The sequence below is a fragment of the Salarias fasciatus genome, chromosome 14 (genome assembly GCF_902148845.1).
Source record: "Salarias fasciatus chromosome 14, fSalaFa1.1, whole genome shotgun sequence".
NCBI lineage: Eukaryota > Metazoa > Chordata > Actinopteri > Blenniiformes > Blenniidae > Salarias > Salarias fasciatus.
The window spans coordinates 30,306,945-30,328,784 of record NC_043758.1 but is presented as its reverse complement, the minus strand read 5'-3'; the positions used below and the strand labels follow the sequence as shown (position 1 = coordinate 30,328,784).

The window sequence follows — 21,840 nt, the reverse complement described above, 5'->3', positions numbered from 1 at the left end:
ACAGTTGTGGGTGTGTGAGATAAGGGATAATTAAAAAATATCCATCAGCCTTGCGGCGTAATTAGAACTTGGAAGCATTTAAGAGGAGAAGCGTTTCAGATTAACCAGTCAATGGGCTCAGGTTTAGTGGCTGTTTAATCAGAACAGCCACTAAACCAATGGATAAAATCAGATTCTGTCTAGTTTTGAGAGGATGTCTTTAACTGTTTAGCAATTCAAAAAACCGAAAAAGACATTTTAATGAGCTTTTCAGGGAAAACAAGCAAACAGGTGGGCAAAGACAGGTAGCAGGGGAACAACTGATATGCTGGGACCAGTGTGTGCAGCAGATGGAGGGATTAGTGGGAAGCTCCACAATCATAGCATCACCAGGAACACCAACATGTCCAAACGTGCACGGCTTATTAACTGGGACTGGTGCAAAACTAACCAGCACCGACTGAAGACTACCTGAATTTTGGATGAAGCTTTGGATGCAGCTTTATCTGCACTGCACGCATGTTTTCAGGCGTACTCACAGAACTGGTCTTGGTTCCAGTGGCTCCGGCGCTGTCCCGGGCCAAGGCCACGATGACATTGCTCTTCTCACCGGCCCAGTGAACCACCATCTGGTTGTGAGAGTCGTTGAGGTTGGCCTGCAGAGCGAACAACAAAACAAAGCAGCCATCAGAGAGGATGCAAAGGAGTAAGAGCTGAGTAAAGATCCAAAAATTAATAAACAGGATATAATCTGTAATGTGAATCAAAACACAGGTCAGATCAATAAAATTAACTATAAAGAAAGAGACACACATATGGAGAGTAGCATTTTGAAAATGACTGCATTACACAGACACACAAGAGTTTTACACTGGAGCCAGATATGCATGTAAGTTTGTTAAATTCTGACAAACACAATGAATTCTCTGTTGTTATTCACCACACATTTTCCAGACGCTTTATGTCAAATTAATCAACAAGGGCTTAAAATACAATGAAGATATAATTGGTTTATTGAAATAGTGTTTATCACTAAGTGTTCAAGTAGCATAAGATGAAGATGACAAACCCAGACAAAACATGGGAGGAACTCCAGTTTCCAGAAGCTGTGAGACTCATGAACGATAAACCTAAAGTCTAATGCTCCCCCATGCCATCATAACTACTCCATTTATTGTTGTCCACAGTGCTGCACCTCTTTAATAGATATTCCTATATTTTTATTCCTTTTCATTCTTTTATCCTTTCATCTTTACGTCCATGGATGCTGCCAGTCCTGAGAGATAAAATTTCATTTACATGTGAACACATGAGAATAACAAAGATGTTTAACCTTGAACCGTCACTCTGATAGTCACAGAAAGACGTTTTTAGGATAACAATCAGAAACTGATTAAAACACCGATACAGTTTAGCGAATGTTCTTCTCCATATCAATGATTGAAGACGGTATTGCGGCTTTCGGTGCATGGAGGGAGCTTTCTGCCCGTGGAATGCTGCTCCAGTTTAGCACCATGAAGATAAACGAGTTTACCGATGAGCTCAGAGCCCTCGTTTGTACGTGCACCAGACTACGTTGTATTTACTGTAACACAATGAATTGGCCCAGATATGCCCTGCTGGCATTACTTAATTCCCTTCTACTTGCTTTAAGGAGTGTCTTTCTCATGACAAACAAAAGTATGAGCAGTGCATTGTCACCACTTCCTGTTTAACACCATGTCGCACTGACAACAGGCTTAACAAGTCGGCCTGGTCATGTCCACAGTCACATAAACAGGTGTAAGTTCTCCATCAACACAACACAACACACAGCCTGGATCCGAGTCTAGAACCACTGCGGTCGCTTGTCCCAAAAGACTATTTAATGACTTGCAGCCAGTCTTTATTACTGCTATAAACAAAACAAACTATTAAAGAAGCAGAAGAAATTAAGAAGCGTGACCACACCACAGTTCAGTTATTTACCATTACTGATGATAAACAGATCAGGATCAATTGATAAATCATTAAAAGTTACAGTTACAGATGGAACTATACCACAGCATTTACAGTAGTAAACAGCCGATGGGCATATATCTAGGAGAAGATAAATACTTATTAGCAGCGAAACAAAACGAAAGAAAACACATTAAATAAAGTCTGGCTTCTGGACCAACTTATAATTTCCTTTGGTGCTCCTAGACGACTGCCGGTTTAACGGCTGATTTTTATAGCTGGGATTTTACTGGTTTGTGGACGACTGGGCTTTGACATATCTACGGATAGTTTCTGAGTCTGTGGAGTTTAGGCTGCTGAGTGACTATTTTTAGTTGTGTTGCATTGTCGTTCTAGTCGTGTTGCATTGTTGTTCCAGTTGGTCAACTACTTTTCCAGTTCAAATGCAGTTCAGCTGCACAGGCTGGATTCATGACTGTATTTAGGTCATGTTTGTTTTGAGGTTTTGTTTTGTTTTGTTTTTTTGCTTCTGGATTGACATCAGAAAAAACTGTCTGTCACTGTCTACAGGTTTCTTGAATAAGTTTCCATCATATAACATTCTTTGGACTACATTTAAACAACATTTTAATTGTTTTTCTAAAGTCCATATACAATCCCTAGTGATTATTAAATTGTATCGTCCCTTAGCACACATTCAAGATCAGTAAGATGAAAACCTTCAGACTTGATCATACAGGTCCACTCAGTATATGCAAGTAAGAAAAGTCTCCACGTATATAGATGATGGTGTAGTAAATGGCATTAAAGGTACATCTTGTTCGGGGATAGCTGTTAAACTGTACAGGACAGTGCAAACACTCCGAGTCCCTCATTGTTACTGTTGATCGATTCACACCATGAGCAGAAAAACTACTGACTCTCACAGATGTACAAGTACTCCATGTTTCCGATAAGCTGCAGCGTGTTTAGTATGCACAGAAACAGAGAAAGGGACATTTAGTTTTTGCAATTGGGAAAACATTTCCAAAAATGGCTTTTTTTTTTTTTTTTTGTAAAATAAAAACAAAAATGAACACAAATTTACTGATAAAACATTTTCAGAATTTTTGCGTTTCGACCAACAAAGTTCATCATTTCTACAGGGAAACACTGTGGAAATGAGAAGAACATTTTGGATGTGTTGGAGACGTGTTTCCAAATAACTGTCTATTCAGTTTTTAACAAAAATTTTAAAGCTGCAATGCAAAAAATCGTCATGGAAAAACTATACCATGCGCACAGAATCCCTGGTTTACTTTTGGATAATAAATCTCCATACAAGTTATACATATTTCTTTTTGGTCTGGCTCCCATCCAGAACATATCCTGCTGCAAAGAAATGGGCTACTTCATGTGTTTGGTTGTCACTGCTTCACCATCTCATCCCTGCACTGCTTTTCTTCCCTTATCTTTTATTGATGATACTTGGAGGAGGCAGGGATCTGAAAGTCTTCCTTTTTGCTTCAAAGGTTTCCTTTTTCTTAGCTTTCCTGGCAGTTCACAATGTGGAGCAAACAAAAATATATATATACATATATATGCTTTGCTTCTTTTTCAGCAGTGATCAGACACAACCCACCCTACACTTCTGCTTTCTAACAACTTCTGCTTTTTCACACCACAACACTGTAGTCAATGACAGTGCCAAACCGACTGCTGTGTCTGCATAAAGTATAGAAAATTAATAAAACATGCAGGCTGAGACTTGTCAGCTGTTAAGAGACAGTGCACAGCAATTGTCAACCCTGCGAGTTGTTAACATCGGTGTCTCAATTCAGCACTTTCCAGTGATGTTAAACAATAATCTCACAAAGGCAAATAAAGCAACGAGACAGCAGTAGCCCACAGGTGCCTCAGAAATCTATAAACCTGTGCAGCATCAGCATATATACTACATAATGGTTGAAGAGGGGTTGATCTTCACAGACGTACAACACCAACTCTGCACAGTTATGAATGACTGCTTCACTCAGACATATTCTAGATATTATAAAACTAAACTGACAAAATAAACCCTTAAATAGACACTCGTGCAATAAATATCATCTGAATTGAGAGCACTTGACTCTAGACTAGGGATGCACCTACTTTTTTCAAGGACAAGTACAAGTACAAGTACTAACCTTTAGCTTCTACCAAGTTTCGATTCGAGTACTTACACAATGAAGCCTAATTTAGGCCATATGCTGCTATGAACCACCTCCGCACTCTGCAGCTACGCCACACTCACCTCCAACAACCCTGTAGGCTCCAGTAATGACTCCGTCTGCAGCACGCACAGGGCATAGCATCTATCTACACACTGGCCAATGCAGACTGTAGAACCAGCTCATAGCTTTGGTGCACAGCCTACATGTTGCCTGCCTTTCATTTTCTGAACATTTTGACTGTGCCGGTTGAGTGAGACATTTCCTCATTTCCAGACAGCATTGTTATAAAACTGCACTGATGGCACTGTTGTACCGATGAGCAGCGGCCGGGTGCATGGCAATTAGGCAGAGTAATGTACATGAATAAAACATTACCAACTTTTTAGTGCTGACTGGTAAAGTGGCAGACGTTCAACCCTTTAGTCGTACTCATTCGTTACTTAGGAGTCACCGATTCAAGTAGAAAGCAGGTTTTTTTTGGATTGTGCCAGGAAGCTGCAATATTGGAGAAAGAAAAGCCATGTGAATAAAAAAACCACACAACCACACAGAAATTCTGAGGACTGGAAGCGAGCCCAGGTCTGCTCAATGTGAGGCAAGAGTGCGAACCACAAAGCAGGTTCCACCTGCCAAGCCATAACCAGCATCTACTCCATCTGGAACTTTTGATTGTAATCTTTTGGATGTGAGGCACAGACGATTGTCCATTCAATCATTCATCTTCCACACCAGTTCGAACACCGAATGGTCGCAGGGGGCTGGAACACTTCCCAAATGGTGTAGACCATGAACAATACTGCCACTGTACGACAGACACACACACACGTTCACAACCAACAGCATAAACTCATGGCCCGGCATGAACTGGTGCTGTATACAGGAAGATGAACAAACACAGAAAGGCCCCCAAGTGCAGGACTGAACCGGGGATATGTCACCGTGAAGCAAGAGAGCTACCCACTACATAGCCGTGCAACCCCTGCTGTCCAACGTGTCAAAAAACAAGTTATCATGTGATGTACTTACTTCTTTGCATGACTGTAAAAGGCTGCATTTGTCCATTAAAATGTCACAATCAGGAAACACCAACATCCTGCAGGGACAGACTGTAAGTCGCCAGTAAGAAACTAATTTAACCTTTTCCTCTTGTAATTTCCAACAAAGGGACGACTATGAGACGCTGTCACGAAGCCAGACTCTCTCATACACAATTCTCATTTCCATTTCTTGCCTTAGCTGTCGTCCTGCTCTCCATCTTCCTCAGCCCGCCTCCCTGTAGGGCAAACTAAGTAAAAAGCCGAGCCCGTCTGTCAGGCTGAGGTGCCGGCGCAGTAAATCCCAGCATTTTAGGCCTCATTGGGTGCAGTGCCAGTGGGCCAAGAGGGTGCCGGCAGCTGTGCTGACTGACACAGCTGGGTCCGGACAGCGATGACGACTGTGAAGAACGAAACAATTGGCCAGGTCGCAGCAAACTGTAGCGAGAGAAGGTAACGCAGCCGGGGTCCAATCCGTGGGTGATCACTGCTCTGCTGGGGGTGGAATAAACTGGAGGCATCACAGTTATTTTCGCTGTAATGAGAAGCATTTGTGCGCTTTAAAAGCTCCCAGTTATCTTCTTAAACAGCACGACATCTTTTGTTCCAAGCTCCGTGAAACGTGCTGGTTCGGCTCACAATGCTCCCGTCAAGCTCAGCTGACCTTTACATGACCTTCTTCACGAGTGCTGTAAATCACCGAAGAACGGATCGGAGCTTTACAAGCGTTTTCCTCATGGGCGTCCTGATAGCTGCGCATTACAACCGACGGCAGCACTTTCACCCCCCGCCGCCACTTTACAACATTTCTGTGGCCTATTTGAAACGCACAGTGCACCGTTTAAATCCATCCAAAGAGATAGCTCCAACATGATGGCTGCACCGTGTGCCACCAGCTGGGAACTGAGCTGGACTGCAGCTCTGTAACACTCAGATTGTCCAGACACTTCAAGGTTGTAGAGCATCTTCCTCCACTAACATCCAGATAATAGAGCAGTGTCATCTCATTAACTGACATAACATTAAAAATCCAGATCATAGAGCATCTATAAATATAGACGGTTACAAATATAAAGCAAATATCTGGGTGATATAATGAATGCTTTCAGAGCTAAAATCATCTGATGCTGTGCTGATAATGACGTGCGTCTCTCTCCGGTACATGAGTGAATACTAATTATCGCACAATTTCATGGTGTTACATAAGCTGCAGAATGTCTTCGCTTTAGCATTTAAACAAAGAGTGGAAGCTGTAAGCAGACGCTAATGTAGCCCTGAGGTCACAGCCCTGAGGTCGTGTAATAAAAAAAGCACTCCGTCAGGAGAGCATTTATCTCTTTTTTTGTTTTTCCTCTGGTCAGACGCTGCAGTGCAACATGGCGGGCAGTCCAGAGGTGGCTCTATAAGTGGTGGAGAGGTGTTCTTTATCTGCGCCCGTCCATCAATCTCTCCGACAGCTTTGTGGTCTCCTGGGGAAGGAGGAGTGAGGCTGCAGGAAGGAGGACCGGAGCTGCACACACTGCGCGTCAACACACTCATATTCATCATGCATTGTGTCTCCAAATGCCGGCCTGTGCTGAACCTTCATACCTGACGGAGCAGGCGGGATTCAGGAGGGCCAAAAAACCTCTGAGTGCACAAGCACAAATGAAAATCTGTCTCTCTCCTCGGCACTCCTTAACCGAACCTTGAGAGCTGACGGGCTGGAACTGGAAGTTTATGACCGTCATAACAGCTCCCCCACTCGCTCTGTCAAATGACGATAGCTACAGATATGAATCTGAGCAGCTAAATTCTGCTGATATACTTCCCCATAGGCCTGCATGATATTAACAAAAAGGACACATGCAACTAGTCAGGTCGATGGTTAAACGTTTAACCCCTGACTAGTCCACAACATGAGAGTCGATTAGTGTTTTATTTAGAAACAAGGCATCACTGGACTGCTCTCCACAGAGACCGACACTCTGGTAAACAGCAGCTTGAAACAATGAACAACCACATGAAGCTAATACTTTAGATATTAACCTGCACCGTAATGCAAGACCATAATTTAAAAAAAATATTAAACAAAATATTACTTAATGTACCTTTAAAGCTCGTGTCCGGTGTTTCCGTTTGTTTCCAATGTACTATGTATCATTTTTCAACAGAGCTTAAATGTGTTAGTCTGGTTCGATACTATAACATAATATTAGCATAAAGCAATATAAAAATTTATTTATGAACTCCGCCTTCCTCTCATAGACCCCCATGTTATCCGAAAAAGCGCCGGTCAGCTTCAGCCAATAGATTTCGAGCTTCCGCTTTGTCATGCTGTCAATCAACGTGTGCGCAGCCAGAGAGAACGCGCACTCGCCCAGGCAGAGGTGAGTTAAGGCCTCAGTATGTTTCCCCGTCGCAGCGACATCGCTCCTACGCCGGCAACCTACGCCGCCACTGAACATATCTTGCTTCTGCATCAAGGGAACGCCCTCCTCTGCAATTTCACCGCCAAGCCGCTAGGCGGGCGTGGCGGTGTCTTTGTTTCGCAATCGGCAGTCACAAGAACAATGCAGCTTCCGTAGCTCCGGCTTTACCTAGACATAGATCTATAGACATAGATATCTAGACATGCGTGCACTTACTGAACATATATCTGCATATACAACATATCTGGCGACACCGGGCTGTCGTGGAGGAGAGGCGTGAGTGGACCATGATGAAATATTGGTGAAACTAATGAGTTTTTGGATGATTAAAGCCGTTTTAGGAGCGGCTATACACAAAGCCCCATCTGCTAACAGTATAGGGATGTGCGCCGCTCAATTTTGGATCTAAATTTCTCCCGAAGCACTGTTCGGATCAGAAAAGCATTCGGGTTGTGTTCTACTTCATTCTATAAACAACGCAAAAGCGGACCAATCACAGCCCTCGACGTTCACGTCACCACGCGTCGTGTCGACGCGAAGTCAGTATTTTTGGGAGGTGCGCGTCAAGCCCCAGCGTAGGGCCGACTTAGGGCGCGGCATAGATGTCGTAGGAACGACGTCGCGGTATACTGGCGGGGAAGCATACTGAGGCTTTAGCTATGCAGCAGCCGCCCCGCTTACCTCGGAGGACTCGGAGGCTCTCATTTTCACCCGACGGATAATGCCTGTGCACAATTAAAGGGGCGTGGCTTGGTCGCTCATGAAAGCAGAGGAAGGGCGGAACCTCGAGACGCTGGATTAAAAAAAGCTCACACTTTCAAAACTCCGGACACGAGCTTTAAGGTGATGCTACTGAACTTAGCTGTGCAACATGATATCAGCCATACACAGCATGCAAAAAAACAAGACTGTATTTCCTCATTGAGAATCACAGGACAGTTCATTAACACAGCAGCGTTTCAGTCAAGAAATACCTCATGAAGTGATAAAACCACCAAGTGCACTTAATGAGACGCTCGTTACCAAGTGGGCCTTTGATGAGCTCTTGGGGTCTGCTAATGGATACTTCTCACTGTACACCCTTTAAATACAACCACCGGCTGTAAATGCGTCCGTATGAATCGTGGTTGAAAAACAAAACGAGAGCTCTCTCAGAAGCCGCGCAGGAGTTCAGAAAAAAATGACCCAACAAAGAAAACAAATGCACCCTTTAGTGGGAGCCGTTCAGGTTACGTGAGCCAGAATAGAAAGTTTGAAAGCAGGTTTCGGTTTCTCCGCCTCCAAAGTAATCACATCTTTGAAAGCCTCCACGAAAAATTCTCCAATTCCTTCCTGTTAAGGTGTCGATTTCTACTTTCTGGTGGCAACACTGGTTGGTGACAGTTGTATTAGTGAGGAGTCGGATGCTTCAGTTGAATGAAGTGGTCAGACTCATGATCCCACACCCAGCTTTAGCTGGAAGTGCTCCAGATGATTTGATAGCTGGACTAATGGAGCTGGGTGTGAAACCCTCTCTATTCAGAATCTGAGCAGAAAAAGAGAACAGTGCTTTTTTTTTTTTTTACTGAATCCTCCATCCATATTCCTAACTGAAGCAGTGTGAAGCATCACATGGTGACGTTACGTAGCATTAGAGAGAAACCGACTCCACTGGATTTGATATTTGTGGCTATTCGAAAATGAAGAAAACAGTACAGGTGCACTGACATTGTTTTACTCTTTTACTTTCTATTCTTTGAATTAAGTTAGAAAATGTCTGTCAAAATATAAAGCAGCTCAGTATCTGTCTGGAAGACATGAGTCTCTACGTATGCAGATGACAGTGGAGAAAACGTAGGAAATGTTCAGTTTTTCAGAGAAGAGCTTTCCGACTAACAAACACTGTGAATTCTTCATTGGTAATGTTCATCTGCTCACACACAAGGAGAAAAAGTATTGACTAACTGCAGTGCTCGTTATGCAGCACTACATACTGATATCAGTATGAGGGATGAGTCCGATATCACAGGGAGTACTCATATTTGCTACAACTTTGGAACTCATGCTTGTACTCATCCTTTAAAAAAGTAATAGTAGTTTAAAAAAGTAAGTCTGCAAGAAGAAAAACATTAAGGACACATTACGTGCTGATGTTCTGTCGGGAAATAATGCTAAACACTAACAATGCACTGTACATATTCCATTGTTCTGGTAGATATCTCAGATCAGTTCTTTCATCTTATTTGTTGAAGAAAAAGCCTGGGAACTTTCAGTTCATCGAAGAACACACTGGAACGCTGGAGAGGATAGTTTTGGAGAGTTTGGGCTTTCCAGCGCTGACCCAAACTACTTTCCAGCGATTTGCTGCATTCCTGCTATTCCTTCCCACCCTTTTGGCACTTTGATATCCTTTTAGTCAGCGTGGAGGAGTTGGGCTCAGTGTCTGGTTGTACCAAGGAGCGGAACACAGCAGCACAATGCGCTTGGGCATTTAGCCGACTCCCCACCCTCCCTCTCTGGCTCTGAGCTCTCCTTTATTCAGCTTGGTGTGTGTGTGTGTGTGTGTGTGTGTGTGTGTGTGTGTGTGTGTGTGTGTGTGTGTGTGTGTGTGTGTGTGTGTGTGTGTGTGTGTGTGTGTGTGTAGCCTGTCTCAAACAGTGACATCATCTCTGCAGGACTGGCAGGCGGTGAAGCCTGGCTGCACTTTCAGCTCTCCACCGGTGCATGAGCAGGTTGGCCCGTGCTGTTAGCGATCGGCCGTCTTTCTGTCGGCACCCAGGGTTTAACAATCGAGCCACTGTGTCCCCTCTCGGTGCGACTGCTGCTGCAGCGGCCTGCCCCTGTCTGAGTCCTTCCCGGCTATGGAAAACAAGATGGAAACGCAGTATAGTGTACATTTGTAAGGGTGAAAATTGCATGAATCTGATGCGTGTCAGTGCATGAGGGGAGGTACTCAGGGGGAAATGAAAAATCCACTCTGTTGTTAGAAATTTGCTTGAATTTTCTGAAGAAACTTCTCCCAAAATGTCGGCTTGGTGGTATTTTGAGCCAGGGATATGATGGAGCCACATTTCACGAGGCAGATTTAATGTGCACTGATGTTGAAAGCTTCGCTTCCACCTTTAAGATGGATCCCACACAAAGTTTTATAAATAAGACCCATGCAGAGGGCTGGTTTTGAAGCTGAGGCTTTCCAACGCAGACTCAAAGCATGAGACAAGAAAAATTCCTTGCACTTGCATTGGCACACTCCACATTTCTGAAGAAATCTGGAGCGTGCCAATGCAGCTGCTGCCATCTGATATCTCCTTCGAACATTCTCAGACTTTACAGACCCATGCAAAGATATTGAACTGATAAAATGCTCTCTGAGGAGCAGGAGATCCTGGAGTGGTTTGCCTAAAACCGCATGACAGAGGTAGATTAAGGAGAAACACACCAAAATATCTTTCCTGACACCACACACTAAAAGTAAGAGAGAGCACTTTTATTTTGTAAAGATCGTGAGCATTCTGGAGTTCCAGATCCATCATGACTTAAAGCGATACTTCAACATTTTGGCAAATTGGCCCATCTAGGGCAATTCGGTAGTCATTTAGAACAGCCTACTTACTTTTTTTGTGAGGGCGATCTGTTGTTTATTCAGCGGTGCGTCTGAGGAGAGCTTCACGGCGGACATAATGGAAGTGGACGGTACAGTTGCTTCCCTCGTCAAACTCATCAAATACACAATCCAACAACCCCAAAACACACTTTGGTGGACACGTTATAATCCGCACATTCACTACGCTGTGGAACACCAACAAATAATATTGTAGCATTACGACATTGAAGCAAATATTGGGAACTACTTTTTCTTTTGAGATCACTACGCCCAGACGCCATGTTTAGTAAGTAGTTCCGTCTTAGCAATCTTCGCAAAAAAACGCTCAATCTCGTAATTTTGCATTAATATTTCACAGCGTAGTGAATGTGGGGATTATAACGTGTCCACCAAAGTGTGTTTTGGGGTTGTTGGATTGTGTTGGATTGATGAGTTTGACGAGGGAAGCTACTGTACCGTCCACTTCCATTATGTCCGCTGTGAAGCTCTCCTCAGACTCACCGCTGAATAAACAACAGCTCGCCCTCACAAAAAAAGTAAGTATGCTGTTCTAAATGACTACTGAATTGCCCTAGATGGGCCAATTTGCCAAAATGTTGAAGTATCGCTTTAACACTAGGGCTGGGCGAAAAAACAATAAGGATATGCTGTATGTCGCAAATGAACTCTTCCTCAAAGTACAGAAGAAACATGGGCGACAGACTTTTCATTAGAGTGCGTTTGTCCATGTTTTGATGTAGTTTGCAACAAGCACAGTAGCAGCGAGTCACAACACGTGTTACAAGTTTGTAATGCTGCAGCCGTGCACCTCAGCAGAAGGACGACCACCCGTCCCGGACATGCAGCGCCCCACGTTCCCCTCCACCATCCCGGAAGGTGAGACCGCACTCCACCTGAGATTGTTGATATCGATTTAGCTCTTTGCGTTTAAATATTATTTTTAATATTCCACATTTCTTGCCTGAATACAGCCTCTCTCACCCCGATGCACTCGCCCCGCTCACTTCTCAAGTGTGCAGACAGGTAGAGCATAGCGAAGGACAAAAATGATTCCAAAGTTTTTGGGTGACGGCAGCAATCTACTGACGTAGATGACTGTGTAAATAATGGAACCATAATTAGGGCACTATTCATTACACTGCCACGCAAACGTGCAACTTTTCTGAGAGAAAAATGCAGAAACCATGTATTTTCACTCTAAATGTCATGTAAATGGGGCCTTAAATGCCTGGTTTGTGTTTAGTTACGAGTTGTTCATAAAAATGATGTTTGATCAGCATCTAAAACATAAGTGTAAAAAAAATGGGATTTTCTTTACCCAACATCACGACACAAATGAAATATCTTTGACTTAAAACTCACAGAGAGTTCACTGGATTCAGGAGTCAGCAAACATCACCTCCAATCAATAAAAACACACTTGAGCCAGCAGCAGAGGTAGATAAACACTCAAGACTTTTACAGTTCATAGCAAACATCTGCTGGGCTGAGGAAAAAAATGTTCATCATGGTTGGAAACAGTAACACAGTCATAAAGAGTCTTTGGTGTTCCCAGTATGACAGATGAAACCCCCACATAGAGCTGTGGTTAATCTCAATGGAAAGTTGGTGGTTGGCCACACTCACACCAAAGTTCACCACAGAATGCAGTGAGTACAAATCAGTGGCAAGTAAAGGTCTGAAGGAATCACTGGAGCAAATTAAAATGTCCATTTGAGAGTCTGATAAGCAACAGAGCAAGCAGAGTGCTCATGGGAGTAGTCCAGACTGCTGTCCAAAGGGATCCTTCACATATAACAGTGATGAAAAAGTGTGATGGACTGGTGGAATTGAGTGGTACTGTTGGGAAAGAACACGCAGCTCGATATGTGTGAAAAATTGATTTTTGAGGTGAAGGCAGCATGATGATCTTGAGCTGCTTTGTTGCCTCTGCTCAGGACGAGTGAGATTAGGTCTGTGCTGCTTGTGGCTTGTACTCCGATCACATTTAAAGACATGGGGCATGGAAAGAGATTGTGTAGTGTCGGGGCTTTGCACATCGTGTTTGCCCACTTTTGACTTAGATGCAGACCACCTCTGTCTTCGTAACCCCTTCAGGATATAAAAACTGGGATATTTCAAAGACTTCTTCTGGTCTCTGTGTTTGTAGGACTGCATGAGAATTGGGCCAAAGTTGTTCCACAGCACGAAAGCTCTGCTTGAAACGTCTTGACAGCAGCTGCACAAACTCGACCAGACAAAAACTAATGAAGATGTTTTCATACTAGAGCTGAGTGCCTCGTTACGGCGCACACACACACACACTCACACCAACTCAGAGGGAGGAGGGAGAGTCTAGATGAATCTTTGAAGAGGCTCAGAGGATCACAGCAGAGTGTGTGTGTGCTCATTTGGAGATCGATGGTCCGTTAACACTCCTCTCACTCCAGGTGAATGAGTTGTAGCTGTGACGAAGCGAGCTGAACCCAGACCGGTCCGTCCAGCGCTGGGACGTGATTTGGGACACAGATTTAAAATGCTGACATCTAAAACAAAACTGATGTGGGACAGAGATGTCAGTGCTCATGCTGCAATCCAATGCTCCATCCTTTCAGGAAAATACAAAAATCTAATAAAGAAAAGTTATATATACTAACATGTGAAATAAGTCATTCTGAATCAATTCAAACAGTAACAGGAAGTACATCCACCACAGGTGTGATTTCATGGTCGAAGGGATAATTCAGAAGGTTTAGGTCAAATCATCAGGGAGAGAAATACCTGGAGTCGAAGGCAAGGGTTGCCCACAAGTGTAACTTGAATCACTTCTTTCTAATTTGTTTTCCTGTGTAGCACTTTCTACACTTTGTGCAATTCCCAACATGCTACAGGCTATAAAATACATGGAAACCCAGAACCCGTTAACACGGCAATGATTTATAGCAGAAATACAAAACATCTGTTGCATTGGAGCTACATTTACATGACAACGGTGCTTGGAGTCCATGAAAATGCAACTTTTTGAGACCAGTTTCTGAAGACAACAGCAGAACAAAAAACACAAAAACTAGTTTTCACTCAAAACAGTCGTGTAAACACACAAACCTTTTGTAAACCTACTTTACACTGGGGCTGTTAGAGAGATATCAACAATTAACTCTGAACTGTGATAACTTGTGCTTCCTGCACTGTGTATTCATGCTCAACAAACTCAAAACAGACAGAATACTAACTATGAAACAAAAGAGTGATTAAACACATTATGTTAATGAACCATTAACAAAGACGCCCAAATATTTCATCCCTGGCAGGAGCACAGCATGAGCACAAAACCCAAGAAAATATAACCAAAAACAGCAAAAGTAAAAAGACTGTTCAATCTTCAGTGTTCGGATAGACATAACACCTTTTTCCCACTGGCCGAAAAACCTGTTTAAAACCGCTAATAATCAGCTCACCTCATAGCAGTGGGAACGGGTTTTAATCGGAATCAGCGTGAAAGAACCCCGGGTCGACGCGGTAATTCACGTGATGACGTCGACATAAATTAAAGCAGTCAATGAGTCAAAATAAAGACAACCGTTTCACTTTAATGAGTGAAAGGTTTACAGTGAATTACATATCTGTGAACAAAATTTGAAAGACTTGACATATTAAAAGGTCGATTTCAACATTATGCCATTTTTAATGTTGCCTCGCCGTGCTGAAATGGAATGACAAAAAAAACAGAAGTCATGTCAGTCTATACAAAAACGGAGCAAATGTCTCTTCTGCTCCTGAAGCCAAAGCTTCGTGCTGAGATGATGAGCTCTCTCAGCCCTTCGGCCCGGGCGTCGGTGTGGGATTGTGTCTGATGATAGTTTTATTGAACAGTTCATGTTTTTTTTGTCATTTTTACAGCGAGCGCTGTCATCCTGCAGACAGATTGGACCGTCTGGCAGGCTGCTTTGGGCCCATAATCCATATGTTTGACGGCGCTGGTTAAATGACTCGCCGCAGACTTTGGGGTTTCCAGAAAAGGATAGCACCTAAAACACATTTTTCACAACTGGATCCAACCATCCAAAGACAAATTTACTTCCGCCTTGCAATTGTGGGATTTCATGTCCGTATAAGTGTCCCCTGATTAGACGAATGGATTCATGATTATGCATGCAAACTGTACCCAACTCACAACCGAGCCATTACGGCTAATTACAAAGCAAGATCAATCTCTTTAACAGGTCTAGTCATACCACTACAAGCCAACAGGGACATCAAGCAGAGGGAACAGGCACTCAGACAGCTGAGCATTTAATAACAGCCCCCCCCCACCTCCTCCTCCTCCCGCCTCGTTTCATCCACTGGTGACGAAACCCGATCTCCATCCGACTCCCCGGAGGCTGTTTGTTCTCCCGGCGTTGTGTTTGGACTGCGGGTGTCACCAGACGGCGACGCCTCGGTCAGCGGCCGATGACGGACGGCGGAGACACGCTTCTCCCCTCTGCCGGCGAGCCTCTCTCTCCGGACGGGGATTATTTCTGCTCTCACCTCTTCGGCACAAAGCTCACTCTGTTCCCATGCTGCCGCTCTCCGTCGCTGTTTTTCCCACAGCAACCAGCATGAATGAGCACTAAATCTTCTCGAAACTCGAGAACGCTCTCAGAGAGGCAGTAAATTGTTTGTGATTTCCAGTGTTTTTTAATATGGCCAGCGCTGCTGGTGAAGGACAGGGCTCAGCCTTGAACCGCGGCGACGAAGCCGGTCTGGCTGCAGAATAAAGTCCAGGAAAAACACTTCAGATTGTGAAAAATTGGGAAGAGTCTGGACACCATCGAAACCAGCGGGGAGCGGCTGTGTCTCTGCTGGTAGAGCAGGTCGCCTTCAGGTCACGAGGTTGGCAGTTCAATCCCCCAACCATTATCTCTCAATATGCAGTGTCTTTGAACAAGATTCTGAAGTGGTTCCCGATAATGTGTTAGTGCCTAACATGGTCGTCGTTACCAAAACTGACGAGATAAGCAATGTGCGACCTGCCTTCTCAAATGTACCTCAAACAATGTCACTGTTTTAAAGGATGAGTACTAACCTTTTGCTACTGGCTGATGCCAAGTACTTATTAAATGACATAAAGCCTGATTCACGTACCGGATATCGTTTGTGCTCTGTTGCATACCCACAGGCGATGTTGGTGAAGCATAACATCTCATACTTCTTGCCGGGTTGTATGGGGGAGTTTAAGTACGAAGTAGTGAAAGAGAAAAGGCAAAATAATGGAAAGCTTTAAACTCAGTCAACACATTTTCACCAGACCTGAACAAGACCAAATTTTCCAAAGAATAAATGCTCTGTTCTGACATATCTTTGCCCTCTGTCCTCTACCTGTGGCTTGTATTTTCCCTTTTTGCATTCAAACATGAGAAAAACAAAATTGAACGAGTGTTGTATTTGAGAAAGCTGCTCTGAGTGAAATACTGCGAGGCTCAGTGTTTTCATGATAATATGGAAAACATTATTCATCATATTGTACGACCAATTTATTGCATCGAAAGATCAACATGCTGAAATTTACACTCTGCAAACACACCGGCTGAACTGCGATACGTCAGGTTACCAAGCACTGCTTATGTGTGTGTGTTTATTGCACATCATATTTAAATGGTGTGTTGACCTGCTCTCGTGCAGCACAGGACATCCGTCCATCGTCACAGGCAGGATTTCATTTCATGCTACACAGTTAATGCACTGATATTTTTACCTATATACTCGTTATCAAGTTCTTCCTGTTCCTCTCTTTTGAACAGTGGATTCTCTGGTGAATTAATGATAGAGAAAGCAGTTGTCTTTGTTTGGAAAGTGAGTTCATGTTTTCTCTGTGAAGCATGCCGACACTGCTGGAGCAGCAAATTGACCTAAATGTGTTAAGTCCAACGACAAGTGCGCTGGAAACACCTCTGATTTCTGTGACTCTGCTCTTACAGTTCAAAGTATTCCTGCTAATGTCTAAACTGACCGACTGTGTGTGTGTTTGGCTTGTGGGAGGACACCGGAGTACACAGGGACAATATGCAAACTGAACAAAGAAGCAAGTCAAACTTTGTTTTTCTTGTTTTGCTTGGAAGCATCACTTTAAACCTGGGTACTGATGAACCTCCAGCTCACAAAGTTTCAAGCAAAAATGCATAATTTTGTGCACTGTCATGTAAATGGACCCTCAGTGAGAAGCCTCATAACCAGACAGCCCTCACAGGTTTGGCGTTAAACACACCGTCACTCACTTTGGATGTTGTAGTGTTCAACAACAGGGATAAAAAAGCTCCGAGGCGCTCCTTCATTGTTTGCACTGCCACCAGTGAACAGGTTTCCCGGCCCATATCGGCCCTCAGAGGATTTCACAGAGACAAAGCGTTAACTTTCTATTTGCTGGAGGTGAAATATTTTTTCAGACACTGGCAATTCTTTTTCCGTTGGTTCTGGGACGCTTCTATCGGTCTGCATCGCGGCTGTATAACACCGGGAGGAGAGCTCAACGGCCCCGCGCAATGCGTTACGCTCCTGCCATAAATGTCTTTGTAACGAACGGCAATGCAACACTTCTAGTAGCGACACACCAACCTGCTAAATCCTGGAGTCTCTGCTAACAAAGAGCAGGACGCCGCTGTGGAACGAGGAGGTTGTGGATCGTGGACGTCTTGGTGAAGTGTGTGGTTATGTTTGGCCAATTTGCTCAGAAAATGACTTTGTTTCGCATCGACTGGATAAATAAACAGCAGTAGCAGCAGCTTCTCTGAACAAAGACACGCTTCATGATGAAATAAGACCTGCTTTCATATTTATAGGTCACAGACCTGAAGACACGATGTGATGGCTGCTCTGGGCCATGAGTGGAAAGACTACAACACAACAGTCCTGCACAAACCAGATGATTTTTTTGGGGTTAAAGTTAATTAATTCTGCACCGAGCAAAAAGAAAACCTCCTTAAATGCCCTATTTGGTCATGAATGTTATCTGATCTGCACCTCAGCCACAAACACAATGTGCTTCACCTAATAACACATTAGCAGCTCTAAGGGCTCGCTTACACGGCAGTGACTTTAAGAGAAAAAGGGGAAAACTTCTGCTGCGTTTTGAGTCCCCTCTGAGTCGGAGTGTTTTCTAATAGTTTCACCTTGGGAGACGTCTTCTGTTAAACAACACAAAACTCCACAACGTCACTGGGTAAATGTTTAGTGGAGTTAGAGAACAACTGGAATACAGCATAAACGGGACCAAATAAGCACATTCAAGATAATTCTTGTGTGCTGATAGAATTAAAACACACCTCTGAAGACAAACGTCTGGATTAGGCTCATTTCAACACAGTATTGAGACAACATACCGGTACTTATTCTTTGTGCACAATAAAGTTCATCTCATACACTACTTCCTTTAACAAGCATTCGTGACCCAGTAAAACAGCCTTTTGTCACGTATTGGCAATGCCCTCTCTGAACGTCCTCACCTTCTGACCACATATCCTCAGTCATGCATGCAGCGACTGGTAAAACCTGCCCACAGAGTCAGATGATTCGGATAGCATTGGCATTCAGTTTATCTACGTATCATTAACTAGACCTGCATCACTACGTCAACACCGACAACACAAATATGGACAAAGGCTGAGTGGAGTTTAATAAATGGCGTGTTCATAGATGTGGCTGACTGGATGGAGCCTACAACATGGCACTGAGTGGACCACATAATTTACACCTTATATCAAACCTGGTGGAAACAATATGAAACACTAACATCAAGCACACCAAGTAATAACTAAAAAAAACTCGATGCAGTAGATTCTGGTTAAAAACTACAAGCACAAAAACAACATCACCCTGCATCAAGTGTGTATTTATCCTTTCCACAAAGCAAATAATGGCATGATGCAGGTTTATTTTTCTAGAAAGCCAGCCTGATGTTTGATGTTTGGGGGGGAATTCTGGACCTTCTCCAGGATGCAAGCAGGCTGTAGGCAGGCTGCAAGATGCAGGTAGGCTGCTAGCAAGGCTGCAAGAAAGGCTGAAATCAAGGCTGCAGGCAGGCTGCAAGAAAGGCTGTAGGCAGGCTGCAGGATGCAGGTAGGCTGCAGGCAGGCTGCAAGGCAAGTTGCAGGCTGGCTGGGCTGCCTGGATGTAGGTAGGCTGCGAGGAAAACTGCAAGCAGGCTGCAAGTAAGCTGGAGACAGGCTGCAAGAGCAGGCTGCCATGAAGCCACTGCAGAGGACAGCAGGTCCCACAGGTCACATGAATTCCAATGCAATGTGGACCAAAGCCTGAACTCAGGCTGCAGGGTTACATGGAAAACAGACTAAAAACAGACTGGTTCCAGTGTCCCTCTGTCCCCATCCACCCAGCAGCACCACCCCCGGGGACAGCCGAGCAGAAGATGGAGAAGTGATGTGAAAACAACAGCTTGTGTAATGTGGAGCTCCCGTGAGGCTCCGGAGCCGCTAAGGTCAGACCGAGGTGATGCACGACGAGCGGCGGGATGCGCTGCGGTTACCTGGCCGTACACCCTCGGCATGGCGGACTCTCCGGGGCTCCGGCGGCTGCGATGCGGCGGCTGGACGCCGGAGTCCGAGGCGCCGTGTGACGCTCGGCGAGCGGCCAGATGCGGCGGCGGAGCCGCGGAGCCTCCTCCATCTCCGAGCGGCGGAGCCTCATTCGCCTCTATGGTGAAGAATCCGGCGTCCTGCGGCTTGTAGCGGGGCTCCGGGTGCAGGTGGAGGCATCCGGCTCCGGAGAGCCCCGCGACCAATAAATACAGGCAGCAGCGGAGAGAGGACCGCATCCCGCCGGGCTGTGCTATCGCCATGTTTGTGTACGTTTGGCTGGAGGAGGTGAGAAGAAGAGCTCCTTCTACCGGCGGTGATGCTCCGCGGAGCCGCGTTCACACACCGAGGCAGTGTGGGAAAACACAGCACTCCAAGCTCCACGTCCTGGAGGGTCTCACCCAAAGACAGACAAGCAGCCCGCATAATGAGTCACGAAACTTCACCAAAACAACCGAGGTGTTTTTTTTTAATAAGTCCTTGAATAAATCACAAAACTACACTAAAAACATTTTTAGGAGTTCCTGAATGCATCACAAAACTACACCAAAACAGCGTCCCTGAATGCATCACAAAACTACACCAAAACCAATCTTTAAATTCCCTGAATGCATCACAAAACTACACCAAAAATTAAAAAATGAAGAGTCCCTGAATGCATCACAAAACTACACCAAAAAATAGAAAATGAAGAGTCCCTGAATGCATCACAAAACTACACCAAAAAATAAAAAATGAAGAGTCCCTGAATGCATCACAAAACCACACCAAAAAATAAAAAATGAAGAGTCCCTGAATGCATCACAGAACAATCAGTAATTTCTTTGAAATGTCAGTGAATGCATCACAAAATGACGCCAATGTATTGCGTTAAGACTTCCTGAATGCATCACAAATAACTACCTCCTGAGACCTAAAATGTAGCCTGTTGTTCATTTTTATTTATCTTTGCTATTTGGAATAAGTAGGACCTTATATGTAAAATAACCTAATAACTTTTTGGGATCAGAAAAGTCCAACTACTAAAAAAAAAATCATAACTCTCTTATAGAATATTTTTTCTCAAAACAAACAAACAAAAAACACCTATTTATGGTCATATTTAAAAAGGGGGGGAGGGGGATAGCATGCTGCATAAACAGTTAATTATCCCAACTGACAAGTTTAACAGTAGTTTGAAGAAGAACTGAGACATTGTGGCAGGGATTCTTCAGACATTGAACTAAAACATCCTCACTCATTGAAAGAGCGAGACACCAAGACTGCTGGTCCAAAAAAGAGGAACGTCTCATCAAGTGAAGTGTTGAGAGATCTATCACTGTCAGCCAGTGATAGCCAGTTTGTCCAGTCAGCGAAGAATTTCATCAGCTCTGAGTTACTTCATTGCTCCACATAATTCAGTGGCTGCTAACAAGTTTGCTCAGCTTTCAATTCATCATTCTCATCCTGAAACTGGACTAATTTAGGGTGAATGGAGCAGACTTTCAGCACTCCACATCCAATATTTCTAGGATCTTCTTTGCTATGAGCTCATGATGCACTGTAGGGGAGAGCAGGGTAATTTGTGCCAAGGGGCAAGTAGTGCCACCCCTATTATTTAGAAAACCTTAGTAGTTTTTGGTCATGTGACCACATATTTTTGAAGAGGCATCCATTCTGCTCATCTTGCAAAAAAGGGAGACACATGGCTTGAGAGGTAAGCACATTTAAGTTCAAAAACATTTTTTTTGCCCTCCAAAGGACATTTTACTTTGGAGGGCAAAAAAATGTTTTTCCATGGTTGAGGTTTTTTGATTGCTGTGTTTGAACAATTATAGAAAACTTTGAAAACATTTCACACATGTTTTATTGCTTTAGTAAGCTACATCATGAGTCTATACAGTTAACATGATGCTACCCCAGGTGGACCTGGGGTAATTTGTGCCAAAGGACCTGGGTTAAGTTGTGCCACTGGCGCAACTTAATCTAACTTATGATTATTTACTATATATTACTTTATTGTATTTTATTGTTATTGTACTTCTTATTCTTCCATTTGATCACTAAAACTGTGTCATTCTTAATTTCATATCAAAATCCATCATGTCACGCAGATACAAAAGGAAGACAGACAGGGTTCCAACTTTTCAAAGTTTCTGAAGCAAAGTTATGAGGCCT

General features: G+C 43.9%; 1 protein-coding gene across 1 annotated transcript in view; it reads right to left on the bottom strand.

Annotated features, from left to right (window-relative positions):
• The window catches only part of sorl1 (sortilin-related receptor, L(DLR class) A repeats containing), a 78,448-nt gene extending 58,472 nt beyond the window's left edge, over positions 1–19,976 (bottom strand). The window contains exons 1-2 of the mRNA XM_030109335.1: positions 19,635–19,976; positions 519–635 (exon numbers count right to left, since the gene is read on the bottom strand). Coding sequence (XP_029965195.1) covers positions 519–635; positions 19,635–19,946 — 429 coding nt within the window. The 5' untranslated portion in view covers positions 19,947–19,976. The remainder of the gene's footprint in view (positions 1–518; positions 636–19,634) is intronic.
• Positions 19,977–21,840: the final 1,864 nt, after the last annotated feature.